Below are 22854 nucleotides of genomic sequence, written 5' to 3' on the forward strand. Positions count from 1 at the left end.
AGATAGATAGATAGATAGATAGATAGATAATTGTCCCCTGGGGGAAACTGTCATTTTTCATTATGGCACTCAGTTTTGTTTTAATTCTGTCCTGAGTCCGTCCTATAACTGAGCTTGCCCTCTTGAAGTGATGTTATCAGAACAGCACACCACAGCATAGAAAATCACACTGGCCATCATAAGTGTGTAGTTGTAGAAGATGTGAAGGATGTCACTGCCCACGTTAAAGGAACACAGTCTCCTAAGGAAAAAGAGCCTGCTCTGCCATTTCTTGTATAGTTCCACTGTGTTCTGTGAGCAGTTCAACCTGTCATTTATGCGAACCCCTAAATACTTGTAGTTGTGCACCACCTCTACATCCACTCCTTGAATAGTGTTGAATAGTGACCAAATATAGAGGTTCTTTGGTATGGCAAGTCAATAACCAGTTTCTTGGTTTTGCTAATGTTGCAGACAATTCTTTCTGCACTAAGAAACAAAGTTCTCCACCTGACTCCTACACACTGTCCAAACTCCCTTATCATTACACCCCATAAGTGCAGAATTGTCTCAGAATTTCTGTAAGTAACATGACCTTGTGTTATTTTTATAGTCTGAGGTTTTGGCATCAAATGAGAATACCAACTGGGCACCTGATTTGGTAGGGTAGCTAAGCATTGACACACCCATAATATGCTAGTGAGATTATATTTATTGCTTATGCTAAGAATAAGAAGCTGAACACTGTTGCTAAGAATCAGAAAATCTGGTCTGTTAATTTAGCAAAAAAATATTATGATGGTACTTTTCACATTTTATAATCTCTGTTATCTCAGTTTATTTTGAATAGGCAGTGGGCAGCACTTAGACCATCATGTAATTTAGTCTTAGAGTTTCCTTATTTATGGAAGTTTCCACCCACATTTTGCCTTTCAGCCTTACATGCCTCAAGCCATCCATCTTTTTCCAGGATCCCCGGACAACTATGCTTGTTGGTCAGGTCAAGAGGATAGTAGCCTTGACTTATTTACTTTTCTCTTTTAAAATAGTTTGAAGAAGAAAGGATTTACAATTTTTGTAACTAATAAATGGAATTTGGCACACCCCTCAACTTAAAAAAATAAACAATGTAATGATGTTTTCTAGTATAGGTAATGTGGCATTTATAGTTATGGGTGTACAAATCTGGATTCAATTCTCAGTCCATTTAGCTGTTTTTTTCCTTCAGGCTATACATATAGTTTTCTACATAGAGAAATCTAGTAAAGAAAATTTTATTCCCAAATGTTATATGCATCAGGGTTACAGAATGTTTCAATCATGAAAGGCAGATTCTGTCTTGTGCTTACTGCTGCAGGAACTGGCTTCAGTTCCTTCTTGACCATGCAGTTGGAAAGTGGTTTTAAAATGAATTAAATGATGTTCCATGTCAATTACCCCCCAAAAAAAACATTAGATTAGATTAGAGACATGTTATTAATCCCATGGGGAAATCAAACTAATGTGAGATTTTCCTTTTGATGCTTTGACTGATCTGTGAATCTCAGACATGAATGTTACTTGTCCACGAGCTGAAATTATAATTCTTGCCTATGCCATCCCTTAAGTAATAAATAGTGACTCCAATATTTGACAAAGAAGGAGTACACATACTATATTAAACAGAAACAGTTTTTAATCACGTGTGAATAAATCATAAATAACTAAATCATTTAGATATTACTGTATTCATGATGTTTTATAAGGAAAAGGAATATAGTAAAGGATTATTTTCTCCAGAATGCTTATGCTAAAAGTGATGATTTTTTAGAACTGTTCCTGCACTTTACATTTTCAAGCTAACACTTTGTATTTTGTGAACAGGTCAAGATTAGCTGACTTTCATATGAATTGTCAGACAACCTTCCATTCCATCACATCTTGCCCTAATGATAACTATCAAGCATGTCTGGCCTCCTACACAGGACTTATTGGTAAGTATGTATTTTTTTCCCACACATGTTAATGATTAATGTGCACATCTTTATATTCTGGTGCTTGTGGTATAGTTTTGGAAATATGTTATATATTTCAGCAGGAAAAAAAGCATTCATCTGTATATAAAAAGAAGTCTTGCGGCAGAATGAAAGAAGTTTCTCTATTGTTTCTCTTGTAAAAATGAAGTCCATAAATTATCTGTAGCTGGAATTTTCACTCAGTTTTTAATACTTCACTCTGTACTTGCTTGTTCATCCCTAGTGACTAAGTCCTGTAAGTACAATTTGCCACTCCATGCTTTTACTCAAAAAGATTGTTGTTCTCAAACACAGCATATGAACAATTATGAAGTCGCAATAAAGGAACTCTTTCACTGAAAATGCCGATGCCTGCAATATACCAGGGGAAACAAAATGTACCAGTTTAGTTAGACTTGACCTGAATTTGCATTTAATGTCCCAGTTTTGTCTTTTTGTCACAGTTCTTACGAAGCCACTAACAGTTTATGCACTAATATCTTGAAATATCAAAATATTTTACATTTCATAAATATAGAACTACATTTTTCACCTTTTATGCTCAGATTAGTTGGAGAATCCAGGAAAATTACTGTCAAGCCCCTATGCTGCAAAATTTACCTTCTTTTAAATCTGAGTGATACACATTAATTTTAATTAATATTAATAACAACAAAGCCGTAGTTTGTCCTTTATTTAGCCCAACTCTTTCTCTTTGAGGTCACATAATGTCTAACAGTACAGTCATGACCAAAGGTTTGGAGAATGACACAAATATTGGTTTTCACAAAGTTTGCTGCTTCAGTGTTTTTAGATCTTTTTGTCAGATGTTTCCATGGTATACTGAAGTATAATTACAAGCATTTCTTAAGTTTCAAAGGCTTTTATTGACAATTACATTCAGTTTATGCAAAGGGTCATTATTTGCAGTGTTAGCCCTTCTTTTTCAAGACCTCTGCAATTCGCCTGGCATGCTGTCAATCAACTTCTGGGACATATACCATAGAAACATCTGACAAAAAGATCTAAAGACACTGTGTGTGATTCTCAAAACTTTTGGCCATGACCTGCATACTTGTGAAGGAACAGGTATTCCCAAGCTACTGTCCATTGAAAAAATGAAAGGGAATATCCAAAGGAGCAGATTCAGGATGTTGCATATGACACTGTATCTTTTGTTCAGTTGTTGTATTAAGTAATACAAATAAAGCATATTAGCTAATCAATAATTAAATATATATGTTTATACTGTATCAATTTCATAGGGTTTTTAAATGTTTTCATACAGAAGCTTAAAATGATTTTTTTCTTGATTCTGTTTTCATTGTTTCGTTTCAAAGGAGTTTACTGAAAATCAACTTGTTAGAAGTTGAAATAAAAAACTTTATTATATGTTTTACCACCCTATAATGAATATTAGCCATGGCACTCTGTGAGTGCTGCACACTTTAACATGTTTTCACTCACTGTGGCTGTTTTGTTTCCTGCCACATCCCAAAGATTTGCAAGTTTGCTTGACTGTCACTTCTAAATTGACCTTGAGTCAGGGTGCACAGGGAGAGTTGGTTCCCAACTTGCACCCTGTGCTCTCAGGATAAAAAGCTCCATGTCACTGAATTGGAATCGACTGGTTTCAGATAATAGATGGATGGCTATAACTGAAGTAACTACTGTAACTGCAACAAAATAAATTATATTTTACATTAGGAAGTTTTTACACAGAAAACCATAGACACGTGGAATAAGCTACCAAGTAGCGTGGTAGACAGTAAGACTTTTAGAACTTTCAAAACTAGACTTGATGTTATTTTAGAAGAATTATGTGAATAGGACTGGGAAGCTTTGTTGGGCTGAATGGCCTGTTCTCATCTAGATTGTTCTAATGTTCTAATGTTTATCATATGCAAACACTTCCCTTTATTTAATATTATTTCCTAATACTTAAAAACTCACAATCATAAAGCCAAGTCATGTATGGTTAGACACTTGCAAATCAGTTTATTTTGATTTTGTGTAGATAGATAGATAGATAGATAGATAGATAGATAGATAGATAGATAGATAGATAGATAGATAGATAGATAGATAGATAGATAGACAAGCAATTTTCAATAAGTAATAATAATCGATTATGATATTTCTTTTTAATTTAACCACTTTTTATTTCCACCCAGGGTTTGATATGACTCCCAACTATGTCGACTCCAGCCACACTAACATTGTAGTTGCCCCCTGGTGCTCGTGTAAAGGAAGTGGCAATCGAGAGGAGGAATGTGAAAAATTTTTAAGGGATTTCACAGAAAATACCTGCCTCCGTAAGTTTCCTAGAATTCACTTAAATTTTGCTTTTGACATTTGAGTTAAACAGCAGTTAAATTGTTCTCTTATATTGTATACTGTTCAAAAGGGGTTCTTTAACATATGCATGTGGTTGTGTGTGTGTTTTTTGATTAAAATTTTAAAAGGCCAGAATGCACTTTCTTTATTGTGTAGGTTATCTGCGCTGCTGTGGTGAATTAGAGCTATACTGTTAGCTATTAGGTGTTTTTTCTTCCATATCTCAAAGAAGTGTGAGTTACTTTGCAACCGCAGATTAGTCCACATCACTAAACTGGATAAACAGACTAAAATATGGATAGATGGAATCTTTTGTTTAGTTTTTGGCATGATACATCGGTTTTGTCATTACTGTGACAATTTTACAGTTAGTAACTATTGGAGAGCATTTAGCATAATCTTCCTGGTTTTTTTTTTGGGTGTCCCTCAGCGTACTGCTTCCTCCCACATTCTAAACTTACTGCCTGTTAGCCTCATCGACTTATTGTGGATATGTGCAGAAGTGTACCTCAATATCTCATCCAGGGTTGGTTAATGCCTTGTGTACATTAATGCTGCAAAGACTCTACCTCCCTTTGGCCCAGTAGTGAAAAAAGCAGGTTCAGAAAATGGGTGGATGAATTGGAAAAAATACATTTGCTCAAATACAGTATTTGTTTTAAGGGTCAGTCTCTACAGTAAGAATGAAATAAGTAAACAAATCATATCTTTTTTAAATGTCAAGAAGCATGGAAATAAATAACAAATCAACAAGCCAGAATATCAGTTGTAAATGTCAGTAAGCAAAGAAATAAATAAAAACTAAAATTGTATGCATTTTGGCAAATATAGTGGATGACAGAATATAGCATAATATGAATGTGTTATTGTAAGTGTAAATTGACTACTTTTTACCAGACTAGAGGCAGTAAAGTTGCACCATGTACGATTGTCAAAAAAACACTGAAGACAGCTTTTTCGCATCTTTGTTTAATGAAAATCTCTTTGGTTGTTTGTATAAACAACTGTTAGCATTTATATTTTAAGAAAGAAATAATCAAAAATAGAATTAAAAAAAACAGTGAAAGGATAGGCAATGTTTTGTATATTTAAGCAAGCTGCTGTAAAAAAGCAATATTTTTCATTTTTTTCATTTCATATTTTCATTTTAAGGAATCAGTGGCTTATTAGATAGATAGATAGATAGATAGATAGATAGATAGATAGATAGATAGATAGATAGATAGATATTTTATTAATCCCCAAGGGGAAATTCACATACTCCAGCAGCAGCATACTTAAAAAAAAAAACAATATTAAATTAAAGAGTGATAAAAATGCAGATATAACAGACAGTAACTTTGTACAATGTGGGTGGAACTGAAGAGTTGCATAGTGTGGGGGAGGAACGATCTCCTCACTCTGTCAGTGGAGCAGGACATTGATAGCAGTCTGTCGCTGAAGCTGCTCCTCAGTCTGGAGATGATATTGTTTAGTGGATGCAGTGGATTCTCCATGATTGACAGGAGCTTGCTCAGCGCCCGTCGCTCTGCCACAGATGTCAAACTGTCCAGGTCCGTGCCTACAATAGAGCCTGCCTTCTTCACCAGTTTGTTCAGGCGTGAGGCATCCCTCTTCTTTATGCTACCTCCCCAGCACACCACCGCGTAGAAGAAGGCGCTCACCACAACCGTCTGATAGAACATCTGCAGCATCTTATTGCAGATGTTGAAGGACGCCAGCCTTCTAAGAAAGTATAGTCGGCTCTGTCCTTTCTTGCACAGAGTATCAGTATTGGCAGTCCAGTCCAATTTATCATCCAGCTGCACTCCCAGGTATTTATAGGTCTGTACCCTCTGCACACAGTCACCTCTGATGATCACAGGGTCTATGAGGGGCCTGGGCCTCCTAAAATCCACCACCAGCTCCTTGGTTTGAGCCGCACCATTTAACAAAGTCCTTAATTAATCAACATGTAAAAAATCAAAACCTCCTTATGGCTTTTTCAAATACCTCAACCGTTTTTTAAAAAACTGTGGAAGATTTGAAGGTTTTGTATGCTAGCAATCTAAGCGTTCCAGATGAAACACACACCCCATTTTCTTTAAATTTCACAGATATGTGAAGCCTATAAAAGATCAAAAAGCTTAATTGTTATAATAATAACAGTATAAGCTTTTTTAATTTATTCACCTAAAAGCAATGCATCATATTCACACATGCCAACCCAACCATATGCTCGCATATCTCATGCTGTACTTTAGGTAGCAAGACCCTAAATGAACAAGCTGCCAATCGCTACTGCCTACACAAATATATACATACACTAGAGCTATTTTAGTCCTGAATAAACTGAAAATAATTTTAAAAAATTATTCTTGTGTTTTGATATTTCAAAATGTTCACAGCATCAGAATAAAATAGGTGGGTAATGGTTTATACCACAACTCTGTGCCTTTATTGAAATTAACATTTTTGATTTTGTTAGAAACAAACAGATCACAAAAAGTTAGTATAGATGCTGCCTTTTTCTAGCTTCTCTGTGCTTCAGTCCAAACACACGTATAACATTTTTAGTATCAATCGGTAATCAGGCAGGACCTGGTTAAACCTGTTTTCTTTTTAATTTTCATTGTGTTTCTAGAAAATTTCCAACAGCAAAATTTCAGTGAAACCTCTTTGCGTAACAGTCCTTGCTCTATATGTAAAGCTGATGTTGGCCTGAGAAAACCACAAAGAAGCTGTGCTAATGTCATTGTCACTGACTGGTTTACACCCCGTGTCATCATGTTGATGACAAGTCCAAGGTTTTGTTTTAATTGTTTGAATTTGCTCATGTTTCATTTTGCATTAAAAATGAGTAACAGTTGAAATGGACTGCAAAGTACAAGCACTTAGTAGTAACAGTAATCCATAATTCTTCACAGACACCTTCATTTAAAGAAGTTGACAGAATCACTATGCTGTGTAGATTCAAGTGGTGTCAAAAACGCCAAGCAACATCTTAAAATAAAGTAAAAAATGATTAGCACTGCAATTAGTGATTATGGTTGGTTATGATGGTTGTTATTTGTTATAATATTTACTTCTCTATCTATCTATCTATCTATCTATCTATCTATCTATCTATCTATCTATCTATCTATCTATCTATCTATCTATCTATCTACAGTGCCCTCCATAATATTTGATACAAAGACGCACTCTTTCTTGTGTCTGCTCCACAGTTCAAACAATTCAGACGTAATTAAAGTGCACATTGCATACTTTAATATAAGGATATTTTCATATTGTGATTGTGATTACTCAAGTGTGTTTCATTGCTTCATTAGTGTAAGCATAAGATGTCTGAGCTTGCTTCTTTCTACCTACAGACTTGCTTAGGAGTCTGTAGTTCCTATTGTTCAACATGAGGACAAGAGCTGTGTCAAAGGAAGTCAAAGAAGCCATCATGAGGTTGAAAATCAAGAGAAAAACCATTGAAGACATTGGTAAAACATTAGGATTAATTAAATCAACTGTTTGGAATATTGTTAAGAAGAAAGAACCTACTGGTGAGCTCAGTAATCACAAAGGGATTAGTAGGCCAAGAAAGACCTCGACTGCTGATGACAGAAAAATCCTTACTATGGTAAAGAAAAAGCCCTAAACGCTTGTCCGAAAGATCAGAAACAGTCTTCAGGAAGCAGATGTGTACAGTATGTGTCAACGACGACTATCCACAGAAGACCTCATGAACAGAAATACAGAGGCTACACTGCAAGATGCAAATAACTAGTTAGCCACAAAAACAGGATGGCCAGATTACTGTTTTGAGAAATGTACTTAAAAGAGCCTAAAAAATTCTGGAAAAAGTTGGTGTGGATAGACAAGGCTAAGATTAACCTGTATGAGAGTGATTTCAAGAGGACAATTTGGAGACAAAAAGGAACTGCCTAAGATCCAAAGCATAATGTCTCATCTGTTAAACATGGTGGTGGGGTATTATGGCTTGGGCATGTACGTTCCAATAAATGCCTACAAACTGATTGGATGGTGCTTCATCCTACAACAGGATAATGATCCCAATCATACTGCTAAGGCATCACAGGAGTTTTTCAAAGCTAAAAAATGGAAAATCCTTGAACTGTCAAGACAGTCATCTGATCTCATCCAAATGAGCATGTTTTCAATATGTTGATGAGAAAACTAACAAGCAGGAGCTGAAGATGGCTGCATTAGAGGCTTGGCAGAGCATCACAAAAGAAGATTCTCAGTACCTAGGGATGTCCATGAATCACAGATTTCAAGCATTCATTGCATGCAATGCATATGCAGCAAAATACTAAATATAACTGCTTTAATTTATCTGCCATTGCTATATACCAAACATTATGGTGCTGTGAAATGGAAAGACCATGTAGAAAAGGTGTTGTCATTTCTACATGGTTTGTCTGAAATGTATACAAATGCCCTTAAATTAAAGTCCACAATGTGCACTTTAATCATGTGTGAATTGTTTGATTTGTAATTTTAAACTGTGGAGAAGAAGGAGTAAATCAAGGGAAAATATGTCTTTGTCCCAAACATTATGGAGGGCACTGTATCAATCTATCTATAATTTCTTCAGTATCTACATGTTACTACCATATGTTTTGAAAAGTATACAGGTTTCCATTATTTATATTTAATGGAATAAGTCATAAGCAATGCCTCCTTTACAATTTTAGCTTTTGTTTGGACAAATACCTGAAAATAGGGCACTGGCCTTATTCCCATTCTGGCCTGACTCCTAGTTTTTGGTGTTTTAAGGTACTTGTGAATAAGCAGCATTATGGAATTCTTACAGTGCCAGTATAGCCAAGCTGAATCATGTTTAAAAAGTCTAATTAACTTAATCTAAGTTGTTATTTTGAATTTATTTATACATGTTAAGTTTTGATTGGAAGAGTATGCAAAAAGGCTAAACAGTGTTAGAAAACATAACAGTTTTCAACTGAAGGAAATTGTTATTTTCAGGTGACCAAGTCTTCAATTATTTCAATAATTAGGTAGGCTGCTGAAACTAGAGAAATTAAATATGTTCCTGTTTTTATATCTGAGTAAGTTTTATTTTATAATGATGCTGCATAACAAACTGTAATTGTGTCATGGAAATGACAAAAATATGCAACAAGCTTCCCAGCTGGCAAGGGGTTGCTAAGGGCAGAAAGAACATTAGGTAAAAACTCAACTGGGAACAAGTCTGACAGAATAAGTAAATATTGTGTAAAAGCTAACTTGAGAAATAAGACCTAACTTGGTTGAAATATACCTTACCTGATTAATTGATGAAACATACATAATTTATCTAAAGGGACCAAAATGAAAAGAGATAATCTGGGTATAGGGAGAGGCTAAGAAAATCACCTACAGTGTCAGGTGGCTTTCAAAAGATTTATTTATAGAACACATGGAATTCTGTTTCACATTACACAAAGCAGAACGCATGAGAGCAGCCTTTAAAAAAGAAGTTAAGACACAGGGTTACTATATTTTTATGGGTGGGTGTTCCTAACCCTAAAAGTGATTCCAGGGATTATCCTGGAAGTAACTTCAGGATGGGCTTCAAAGACTGCTGTCTGCCACAGACCCACTAAGCTTGGGAGATACGATAAGGTAAAAAACCCTGGTTGACAAGTAGTGAAGCAAGAGGGGAAAAAAGAAGTCAACTTTAGCAGATGACTAGTAGAGTTTTGGTCCATTTGATATTGTATTTTGGACAGCCACTCCATCTTATATGTATTTAGGGACTAAACTGTGGCCTTATTCAGACCTACTGGAGCAGGTAATGTTTATTTGATGTTTTTTTCTCCTTTGATAATCTCACCCATGTGTGTTTCTGTAATAAATACACTTTTTGATCTAGTAAAAATATAAAATAATACATTTTACTTATATTATTATTTGCAGCCAGTGTAAAGATGATAGCATTGGAGTAATATGAGTATAACTATATATGTGCAGCACTATTTTGGATCAACTGTATCTTCAAAAGTCTTTAGTGAGGCACCAGCCAAAAATAGATATAGTAATCGAGTTGGGATGATATGAAGACATGAACCAATTTCTCTGATTGTTCAAGTTTTACGTTTTGAGAAAATAAGAAGTTTAGCAGTGGGAACCAAGGTAAATGAAATTTGAAACAAAATTGTCAGTCTGGTTTGTAACCAGACAAGATAAAGTAATCAAGTGACCATTAATAGTAACATACAGTAGATAGCTCGTGTTTTTTTTTTTTATCTGGCAAGGAGTACCCACAAAATTGAATTCATATTAGCCACTGTTCAACTGCAAATAACTGTCACTCAACCAGCTCTGGATATCTTCCAAGGATTGAATATCTGAAGACAATGCAATATGAGCATTGAAAGAAGTCTGAAGATAAATCTTTGTGTCATCAGTGTAGCAATGAAAGGACATATTATGCCATTGTAAGATTTAGCCCACGGGTAACAAATAGATCAAAAGATGACTGGACGAAATTTTGACCCCTAAGGAACTTGAAGGACACAAGGCTGAGGTTTGATTTATGGTTTCCTAAGGCAACATATTCCGTCTGTCCAGTGAGGCAACACTCAAAAAACAATACCAGAAACTCCAGTGACTTTCAGGCATTATAGTAAAATGTTATAATCAACATTTTCAAAAGCAGTATTCAGATCTATTAAAATGAGGCGTCTTGAAGACTCGAAATCTGCTGCCATATGGAGGTCATTGATAATCCTGACTAATGTAGTCTTGGTACTGTGGAATGTTAAGAAGCCAGACTGGAATACTTTGTACTCTATAATAGTCTAAGTGGAAATGAAACAATCTTCTCAAGTACTTGATTGATTGGCCTTCATCATGTAGTTAATTGTTGAAAACAGAAGCTTAGAATTTTTATTATCAGTATTTATGAGCATGGATCTAGCCAATTTACTCTAAGTGCTGCACAGAAGAATTGTTGATACAGTTTAAAAGTCTGTTGATGCACAGTTAATTCTGACTGCCTTCATCGTCACTCTAACCTACAGCTTAGTTGTGCAGTGAAACTTAGAGAAGAATGACAGAAGGATATAATATGTGTCCTCATATTGTTAAGGCTGTTCAATAAAATATGCAAATTAAGCTGCACATAATCTTCTAATGATAGTGCACAATAGTAGATAGAAAAGACAGTGGATAAGAAAATATAAAAAGACCAGCATAAACAGTTTTCACATCTCAGAAAGTGACAGCACTTTGGCTGCTGAAAGCAGGTGAAGAAAATACATTATCTAACAGCACCATACTATTTTCTAAGACAATACTAACAAAAATGTCACTAGTTATGGCAGGGTTCTTGCTTATGTGTGAAACTATTCACATGTGGAATTAATTGGAGATGTTTAGTGCCCTTCACAAACTCAGAGGCAAGTGAACAACTAAGGGCATCAAAATGAATTTTAAATTCACTTAATAAGATTTGCAAAAGCAAGTCAAGGAAAACTGAGAAAAATGTTCTAACTTTAAAAAAAAATATAGTATTAGCCATAGGTGGAAGATAAGAATAATAATCAGTGGCTGAGAACGTAACCATTTTAAAGCCACGCATTTAAATTAAAAAAAAAAATCTGTAAACGTCAGAATAGTCATTTTAGATTGTATTTTTAAACACTGACCCCTTACTCATCCAGAATTCCTTAGAACTTCAAAATATTTACAAACTTGTAAAGTTCTTCAGAAGCATGAAAAGTCAGTACCATGGTCAGTAGGCAAGACATCACGTTAATAAATACATTTCTCAATGACTGAGTATTCAATAATGTCAAGTTTATGGAACATGATGGCTGATAGTGTGTTTCTAAAAACCACAAAGTTTGTTTTTAACTTGTCTATATATACAACAACAACAACAACAACAACAACTCATTATATTTACATATTAATAATATGAACATGCTGGGACTAATTAAGAAGAATTGCTGAAATAGACATCTGGTATGTAGAAATTGTGTAACTAGTTCTTAAATGAAGTAAATAATTGTATTTGTGAATGCCAGTTTCATTTCGTAGTTTCAAACAACTTTAGGGATCTGTGAAAGGCACTTAACTGTTTGTACGACACAAACTGTAAAGCTGAGTAAACTGTCATGCTAGATGATTTGGCTAAAGGAGTGTTTGATCATTTATTAAGAAAAACGAAGTCTTAGCTTGGCAACCCAATACCAGCCATTGTGAGCATTGAGGAAACCCAAATGACTGGATAGTACAGAGGATTGGAGAGTAGTGCAGGAACAAATAAAACAACATCACCATTTGTCTGTCCAGGTAACTAATATGCAGAGACAATGCAGCACTGCATGGCAAGTATTTAGTGCTAATGGATAAAAAAAATTGATTGCTTTAAGGATGTTTTCATTTTTAGGATTTTTTGTTGGTTTGGCAATGGAAATCTACCTATTTGACCACAATAAAAAGAGGAAACCAAACTATATTTTCCCAATATAACTTTGGATTTTGCTGTTCTTTGCTCCGAATTATGGTGACATACAGTATGTCCAAATATGTCAGCAGGTATTGTAAAATAAATGACAATTTATGGGACTTGGTTTTCTAACAACAAACAACCGGTAGCTATCTTTCTTTGAGATGAGTTATTGCAAGGCCTCTAGTTGAACATGGCAACCTTAAAGGAGATAATTCTGCAGAAAGATGATTTTGAGATTGCTTGAATGTAGTGTGTGAATTTGGGACACATAATACTGATAATCTTGGAGCTAAAGTTGATCTTAGTCATTAAATAGGTTAAAGAAGCAGAAGACCTTGCATGGTGTAAGAAGTGAGCGAAAAACATTGGCTTAGCAGTATTTGTGAAGAGCATTGCAACGCAGGGAGTATTGTCCACAGAAATAAGCTATTTACATGAGATAATCTAGAAACATAGACCAACATTGTAACTGACTCAGCAGTTGAAAGACATGCCAGAATGTGACCATTTTCTTGGTGAATAACATAGAGTTTGATTGTTTTTTATGTAAAGCTACATCTTTATTGAAAAAAACATTATACCAGACACTTCTAGTTAATTAACCTTGCGATGCATTTACAGGTTTTTCTTTTGTACTTTCACTTATAATACAACGTTTAGTTAAAATTAGTTCACAGATGTTGTTAACTCTCTGAGTTAGCACTAATAAAAAACTAACATTATTAAAATGGTGAATACGTTAAACAAGACACTCTTTTTAGGGAAAATTGCTGAAAATTCTAGTTTGGCTTTCAACGTAACCCATGTCACTAACCTGATGAATACTGAAAGAGCCCGCCTTTGACATTCAAAGTATACATGCAAATGTAAATTGCACAGTATTTGTTGACAAAGTCTCTTCCTGGGTCATTCAAGAAAATTTTTATTTTGCATTTGCAGTGAAGGGTGGTCATTGGCTAAAGTTACTTATGTCAAGTAAACACTTATTGCCACAGTTCAAAAGAACATAAACATTCCTCAAAAGGTGTCTTTATTTTTTAACCACTCTTTTTGTTTTATTTATTTATTTTACTTTTTGTTTTTAATGTTTGATGTTGCTGTTTGCATTGCTGGTTATACACCTACACCAACACTACATGTTAAACACTACATCTTGTATAGTTGGGAAATACTTTAAACTGTGCCAACTGTGTATAATATGCAATACAGTAAATGATCATAATATGTCTCTTTATTATTAAATACTTAAATACTTAAGTTAAATGCTTCTAATTGACTTTTAAAGGTCATTTCTTCATGAACTTTAATATTTAAATAAAATTACATTACCTTATACAAGGTTGATCTGTAGTTATAAATGTGGTAAAGAATAAGAAAAGTAAAAAGAAAACTAACAACAGTACCACAGCAAGTACCATTGCTCAATGGAAAGCCAGTCAGAAGTATTAAAGACACACACTATGCTACCTGTCATTGTTCATTAATGTAACTGTTGCCATATTTCTGTTCATCCATCCATTTCAAATGTGACTTTATCATAGACTAATTTTCTGGACTCTTACCTATCTAACCAGTAAAAGGAGTAAGGTAAAGGATATGACACATTGCATGACTTTCTCAGCAATTTTCAGTCGTAGCTTTTGGAGGCAATGCTCAGCATGCTCCTGTGAAGCCCGTCATGTAATGTGACTAATCCAACGACTTACTACAAGTAGTTTGTGAGTCGCTCCAATAACCGTTTTGGTTTTGTCTTTAGTCGTAGGTGCGTGCATGGCAACTAACAACTAATGAATGCTTATCAGGAAATGTTGTTTCAGTGATGAGGAATATGTTGTGTTTTGGACCTCACTCACGGAATTGAAGCTTTCCTATCTGATGTCTTATGAGTCTGAGTCTGAACTCACCATACCAGTTAACTCTTTATACAGCATCAGCTCCGTCCAACAGCACGTTATTCACTGTCACAAAAAGGGGCGAGTACGACCGCTCTGGAAGATTGGCACTCTGTTGGTTAATGTGAAATGCTGAGCGATTTTCAGTCATTTAAACAGACATGGTCTGGTGACAAAATCAGTAACTGCTGCCAGCAATTCAGACCTGTCCAAACCTAGAAGTCATGTAATGTAACATAACACCCAAAAAACAGAGTTAAACTGTTGCAAACAGAATAAATAGTCAGTATTCAGTGAGCTCATTTAGACCTTTGATATACTCTTTAGTTTGTCATAAATATGGCTTTTTTCATTTTCATTACATTAAGGATTGATGACTTTGTACAGAGCAGGCACTTGAACTAATGAAAGTGAATGTAACATGTTTATTTTAATTGTAGGTGTTTTGTTGCTTTTTTATTTAACTTTAAACTATTCCCTGTTAGATCAGGTTGACTATAGGATTCGAATGGACAAGACATTAGGTGAGAATGGGTGAATACAGAAGATTAGAAGAAAACAAGACTGTCAATGATACAAGGCTGTGAAATCAAGAGGAAAAAACAATCAAGAGAGTAATGGCAAATTCTGTGTTCTCACAAAGAAAGAGAATTTGTTATGATCATATCCTCCACTGAGCCATGCAGCTCCCCCTGGCAGTGGCCATGGAGCCCAATAGGGATGAGCTCCAATGTTCCACCATTGTGGCCCTGATGAAACCCAGATGGGCTGCCACCAAGTGTTCCGGGGAATGTAGGGTGTAGCCCATGGGTGTTCCCCCGGATCCAGTGTCAAAGGGGTGTCCACACTAAATTAATTATTAATATACACAGTATTGACATTACAGTATATTAATTAAAAATGTGTCATTGTTTACTTATAAGGAGTTACTTGTCTTAATAATCTGTTTCGAAACAAAAGAAGTATGTTTTCTGCTTGGAAGACAAAGAAACTTTATGAAAGACAAAAGGCTCCCTGGTTAATGTCCTTATGGAGGAGTGCTTCAAATTTGTTTTCTCCTGGTATTGAAAAAGAGAATAACTTTTTTTTGCATCTCAGCTAATTTTAATTATTGTATATTATTTCAACATTAGTATATATTGGTTCTGTAGCTGATTTTCACTTCCAGTATAACAAAAAAATTTACTCTTCTAATTTTAACACCCTTGGTACCATCACCTATTAAGATTTATACGTAATATCAAAATACCCCATTAATTTTTGTATATAGTTAAAACTCCTGTTTTTTTTTTATTTGGTATTTCTATTAATTCATTTTACTATTCATATTACCCAGTTTTTACAACTGAGGATGTATACTTATCAGCTACACCTCTTTGGAGTTAATGAATGATTTGTCACTTTATTTTTATTTGAACAATAGATAATATACAACAATTTCCCTAGCCTTGTTCAATATAAAATGCATTATACAGTATTAAAAATAAACGTATTTAGTGTCTGGTTTAGTTATGAATGTACATTATATTATATATAATATTCACGCAAAAATTGTTTTCCATTAGCTTTAAGCTTCACATACTACCTTCAAGACCTTTTAAACTGTTACTGTATATTCCAGAGGCTTTCGTTAATCTTATCCTAATTTATTTAGAAATTTACACCTTTGTTGTCACTATTAGCAAACCTATTTTTTTCATGGCTGCTATCTTAACTGCTCTCTTGGGATTCCTAAAAATATTACAAACCATCAGAACTTACCTCTGGTGGGTACTTTAAATAGATGGCACTGTAGACAATTGTGTCCCAGCTCTCGTTTGCTTCTGCCTCATCTGGGATTGCATCTGTCTAATTTGGTAGATTAATAATATCCATCAGAATAACATCCTCTAAACACAGTAATAAAATCACAAACATTTGAATCATGACTTCTACTGCTGTCAGCGTGCCAGTAACACATCATGTTTGCAAAGTTTAGTAATAAAGCCAAGAAACAAAATAGTGATTATAAAGCAAGCTTCCTGTACATTAATTAACAAGGAGCATTTGAAATGTTCTTTTCTTGAAAGCAAAGATTATTTCCTGAAACTGAATGTCTGTAGAAAACTATCTTGCTTCTCAAATTAATATAGATTTACTGGAATTCTAAAAGTATTACTTTGCTCTTGTCCCAACATCCCTGTCAGTTACTACTATTGCCACCACAGAGCAATATGATGACCACAGAGTCTTTAAATATTCATCGAAAGCAAATTGCTTTCCACTGGGATCGATCACCAAGATTCCAGTGAAAGTCATTGAACTTTAAATGCCAAGGCAGGTGGCATTCCAGCAGTTGCATTTGTGATGGTTTCTTTAAAGGTATTTTTATTTTTTATGCTGAATGTTTCACCGCAGGCACTGAATGATTCTAACTAAGGGGCATTGTGAAATAGATGTTTCTTGATTGAATGCTGTTTGTTTGCTGGAATTGAACCAGAACGAACAGCTGCATGATTCCACAAATGCACTCTTCTCATGCTATTCTGCTTCTAAAGAACAGTTCTGGTTAATGCTGCTTTTTCATGGCCAAAGTCCATGCAGCAATGAATGGTGACACACAAAAAGGTTGTTCACTAATTATGCAATTGTTTACACAAGCCTTTAATTTTAGACCAAATCAAAATTAAGTAAAACATTTAAATCCATGAAACACTGTAGATAATAAAACATTGTTTCAGCAGCAAGATGTTAGAGTAGAAATGGCAATGGAGAATATTAAGACGACATGGACCATGTAAAAAGCTTATAGTTCAAATAATAGATGTTTATGCATAACTACTAATTGAAAGATTACATGCTCTTGCATTTTTGTGATTGTTTTGTTTGCTGTGCCTCCAGATATTAACCTATTACTTAGATAAAGGATTTCAGCCCTCAGAGAAAGGATCTTTAATTAAGTTAAAGTAACTTTTTTGGAATAAGTTTCATTGTGAGATTTTAAGACAGTACAGCTTAGGTGTACAGATATATTTGTGAAATTTCTATGAACTGGTGCAGTTCTGACTAATCCCAGGGACAGAAAGAATTCATTGGTACAAACCTATAATGTGAAAATGTGTGAAATAGTGGGCCAAGACAGTAATGTACACAAATTCAAAAATCCACCATTTGCTATTTGTTTCAAGTTAGTTATAAGGTAGTTACATTATTTTTTCATCTTTTCTGATGCCATTTTTGTTTTTTAAGGGTTCCACAATTGTGTGGCTATGTTGCCTGTTGTTAAGGGGCGTGGTCTCGGAGATCATGTGACTCAGTAGCGCAACAGTATAATGTTTGGCACTATCTGAGATTACAGCTAAAACCTGATAGTTAGTGAGTGTGCTTCTTGGTTTGACTTTTAGTGTATTGATGTTAGTCTTTTACTAATTACAAATTACAGTTTCTGTTTGGGCTTAGCTGAAAGATAGGACAGATCTCTGGTTTAGTATTTTGGCTTGTATATTTCATCTTCTGGTTTCATACGTTCCCATCAGTGTCCTGGTTCTACATATTCAGGACACTTAATCACTAAACAATGTGGTGGGGGTGGGTAATTAGATACAGTACATATAAAATAGGCTTAAAAAAAGGAATAGAACAGAGCAGTAACAAATAAGCACCAACAATTTATCTAACATGGCATAAGTTGTTGTAAAACTTTTAAAATATATATAGGGAAGGTTAGAATGATTAAAATATCCACAAGGCCAGGTTACGCGAAGCAGGGCTCCGCAATAAATCAGCTAGGCCCTCAAATAAGAGTACCATTCTACAACACCTAATCACAGAGCATTACTCTGTAACGACCGATTTTATTGTCATAACCAGTCAGTCAGTCAGTCAGTCATTATCCAACCCGCTATATCCTAACTACAGGGTCACGAGGGACTTCTGGAGCCAATCCCTGCCAACACAGGGTGCAAGGCAGGAACAAACCCCGTGTAGGGCGCCAGCCCACCGTAGGGCACACACACACACTAGGGACAATTTAAGATTGCCAATGCACCTAACCTGCATGTCTTTGGCCTGTGGGAGGAAACCGGAGCACCCGGAGGAAACCCATGCAGACATGGGGTGAACATGCAAACTCCATGCAGGGAGGACCCGGGAAGTGAACCCAGGTCTCCATACTGCAAGGCAGCAATGTTACCACTGCACCACCGTGCCACCCTTGTCATAACAAATACCTGATTATGTTATGTATTCATTTTACAATATGTTATACTTTAATTTTTGTACAGGATGAACACCTCTCATAATACAGTACATCTTTGTTAAGTATCTGTAGTTTACAGAAAAATAAATAAACAGCTCCACCAATGATGCATTTTAATTTGGTGCATTAAGTAAGGCCCTTTGACTGTTTGAAGCATAATAAAATTAATTCAAATTATAAATGGCAGTCAGTAAAGAACATATTTCAGTTTCAGTTTTATCAAGGTGTCTTTTGTCTAAAGTTATACTGTCCTTTAAAATGACTTGCAAAACTATGCATGTTAAAGGAGCACATGTGTGTTTTGGCAGATTATACATTAATCCTTTTATTTTTTCTCCAAATAGGAAACGCAATTCAGGCATTTGGGAATGGCACAGATGTCAACATTATCCCAAAAACGCCTTCCATTACTACAACTCCATTGCTGACAACAAGCCAGGAACCAGAAGAAAACTCTGAGTCATTTGGGAATCCCAATGATATCAAGCCTAAAGATGATGCCTGTGCTTTCACCACTTGTAGTAATATTCAAGTAAGTTATGCCTAGCTTTTATCTCACATCCACAAAGTTAGAAAAACATTCTCCTTAAAAAGCAAGAATTAGTTTTTCTTTACTCTATCCATCTTTTAAAAGATTAAGTAAAATTAAGTAAATGATATCACAACACATTTTTGTTGTCAATATTTACAATGTAATAGTACACCATGACTAGAGTAGCATACTGCTTCAGAGCTATGAATGAACATGTACAAAATTGAGGAATTTTGATGAAATTTAATAATTTTTTATGAAAACAAAATAGTTGATTTGCTAATAGTGCAACAAATGAAAGAATGAAACTTGAATTTATTGAAAGATGATGCATATGCATTCCATATTGCCAAACGTACATATTCCATTAAAGTGTTGTGAAGGAGGGGCAATGGATATTCTGGTAATATCAAGCAGGAGCCCACCTTCGACAGGATGTTCATTCATTCTTGTGCCCATTCACACATTCACATGCACTGACACATTCAGAGCCAATTTGTAGCTGCCATCCAACCCAAAACTGTAAGCATTTGAGATTTGGGAGCAATCTGGAGCGTCTGAAAAAAACCTGTGATATCCTCACAGACTGCGTTCTGTAAAAAATGCTAAATTGCTCTTCATATTGTCAGATTTATTTAAAGCCCAATATTCATTCATTTCAGTTTACGTAACCGAATGCAGGCCAGTTTCTAGAATTAGTACTCCAATTAGAATTAGATTGTTAGCTGAGTTCCTGTGATAAGGAATTAAAGAGCAGAATGTAACAATTAAAATAGCAGCATGTGCTTTATGTTTCATTTTATAATATGTATGTAATTTGTACAGTATACCCTATTTTAAATTAAGAGAAAGAGGGCATATTTAATGTGAAGTAGATCTAAAAAAATAAATTCCATATTTATCACCTGTCAAAAAAAGTGTGAACTTGTTGATTGTTTTTTTAATTTTATATTTTTATTTTTTAAACACTAGGCCTGTTGCATTTGATGGTTCATTTGCTCAAAGTGTGAATTTATACTTTTGTTTCTCTTTAGAGTATTTAAAACATTCAGTGACATTCTTCATCCAAAATTAGTACCTCTAACTGCAGCAGTATTTAATAGTCTTCTGATATAATGAATTTATTGCATAGTAACATTTTTATAATCATAAGTGGTCGTTTGAACATGCTTAAGTCAACATACAGTGGAACCTCGGGTCACGAACGTCTTGGAACACGTACAAATTGGGTTACGACCAAAAAGTTCGCCAAACTTTTGCATCTGTTCACGACCACACGCTCAGGTTACGAACAAGCCAGTTTCCCTTCCGGTTCGTACGTGCCAATGATTTCCACACATGTTCAGTCTCTCCCTGTGCATTTGCTGTGAACTTTTTGTGCTCTATTTTGTTTCCCTTCCGGTTCGTATGCGCCGGTGATTTACGCACATGTTAAGTCTCTCCCTGTACAGTACACTGTTCTCGGTCAGATGTGCATTGCGCAGAGGGACTTTGTGGTATAGCGGGTCCACAGCTCACGTCAAGAGGCCAGTTTTAAATAAATAATTGCCGCACTTGAAGCTTAGCGAGGGGGCGTGGTGGTTGAGTGGCTGAAGCTGTTCCAGGGGAATTTGTGATGTGGGCATTTCTCACGTAAGTGCACAGGTGGGAAACCATCCACATCCGTAATTGGTCCCGGGGGGGGCTGCTGATTGCTACATCTGCCACGTCCTCTTCATAAATAGAAGCGCAAAGTGGCTAAAGGGAGGAAAAAGAAAAGAAAGACGAAGGTTGCAGAGTGAGGAAGTAAGCAGGAAGCAGTGTAGAAAGAACCGTTGTGGGCGAGCGACCGAGCGTGTGCTCACAGGCAGGCAGCTGGACAGTGAGCCCAAGCAGGGGTGTTTGGCTGACACTCGGTGGGGCAGAAGGAAGCGGTCGCTCCAGCTGAGCGATCAAGGAGCTGGAGTGACCAGAAGAAGAACGGCTGGCCATGTAAGGCCGAGAAGGCAGCTGGAGTCATTAGGCTTGGGTGGTGAATTCCCTGACGTGGGAGTCCTGGTTGCCAGGGAAGCCAAGTCTTGGTCTGGAGAGTGCGCGACCAAAGCCAGGGATCGGGAGGCCTCCAGACCAGAAGGAAGAAGGAAGGACAGCTGCAGGTAGAGTGGCTCCCCTGTTGCGAAGCCTGGATAGGGAGAAGCAGGGGGGTCACCAGTTAAAGAATGCACCGGGCTTGTTTTTAAAGAGACTGCTTCTAGCATTGTTTTAACCTCGTTGTTTTTAATGAAGACTTTTTTCTATTGGATTTTAACCTCCACTTCACTTCTGTTTTTATGGGATTATTTATTGAAGGATTCTGAAAGCACTGCACTTTATTTAATTTGGACTTTGTTTTTGATTATTGTTTTGTTGATTTTCATAAAAGCACTTGGCACTTTTTGCACCATCCCCTTGCTCCATTGTAGTGCCTCACTGTCTTGCTCATCGGTAACATTACTGACAGTGATGGGTTTAAGGGCTTCCGGAAGTGAGATGGGAGCATGCAGTGAACCCGCATCGTCACAGACTTTACCTCAAAACTGTAATCTCCTCTCCACCCAGTTCCTCCTCACTTCCTTCATGCCAGAACTTGTCTAATGCAAGGTTAGTTTTCTTGGTTGTTTATGGTTATTTTTTTTCCCCTGTGCTTAAAACTCATTAAAAAAAAGTGTTTACAGTGAGCGGTTTGTAAGTCTATAGTGTGAACTCTTGCAATGTTAGTTTTCTCTATTCAAGGTTTTCTCAGTGTTATTCAGTGTTTTTACATTTAGTTTACTATTACGCGGTGCATTCTATGGTATGATTAACTATTTTTGGGCTTAAAAATCTTTAAAAAAATATATTTACATACAGTTTGTACGGTCCGGAACGGATTAATTGTATTTACATACAATCCTATGGGGGAAATTACTTTGGGTCACAACAACAACAACAACATTTATTTATATAGCACATTTGCATACAAAAGGTAGCTCAAAGTGCAAAGTACGACCAAATTGGGTTGCGACCAGAGTTTTGAAACGAATTATGGTCATGACCCAAGGTTCCACTGTACATTGCATTTCCTGAACAAACAGCTTGATCACTAAATATACTGCATACACATTCACAACTTGGCACATTAGAGAGGTAAGTTTTACTTACAGTATTTAAAATAATGTAGACAACAAATATGAGATATGCAAATTTTGTGAGGTTACTATTTCATCACTTTTCATTTTGCTATTTTTTTAATGAACTTTTTCACAAGACTTGTCCTTTTAATATAAACACACTACATACTTATTTAGTATGAAATTAAATTTGAGATACATTTAGTAATTGTAAAAGTACTGGCACACATTGGAGTGGGGGAAAGGCCACAGCCAGCCTTACGTTGTGCAAATACAGTAGAAGTGCTAAATTGCAGCTTAGAA

The 22854-nt window shown here is 35.7% G+C and overlaps 1 protein-coding gene across 1 annotated transcript in view; it reads left to right on the plus strand.

The window, feature by feature from the left end:
• Nucleotides 1-22854, plus strand: part of LOC114649561 (GDNF family receptor alpha-2-like) — a 435940-nt gene that overhangs the window by 362871 nt on the left and 50215 nt on the right. The window contains exons 5-7 of the mRNA XM_028799084.2: nt 1843-1952; nt 4148-4288; nt 19236-19423. Coding sequence (XP_028654917.2) covers nt 1843-1952; nt 4148-4288; nt 19236-19423 — 439 coding nt within the window. The remainder of the gene's footprint in view (nt 1-1842; nt 1953-4147; nt 4289-19235; nt 19424-22854) is intronic.

The sequence above is a fragment of the Erpetoichthys calabaricus genome, chromosome 1, assembly GCF_900747795.2.
Source record: "Erpetoichthys calabaricus chromosome 1, fErpCal1.3, whole genome shotgun sequence".
NCBI lineage: Eukaryota > Metazoa > Chordata > Cladistia > Polypteriformes > Polypteridae > Erpetoichthys > Erpetoichthys calabaricus.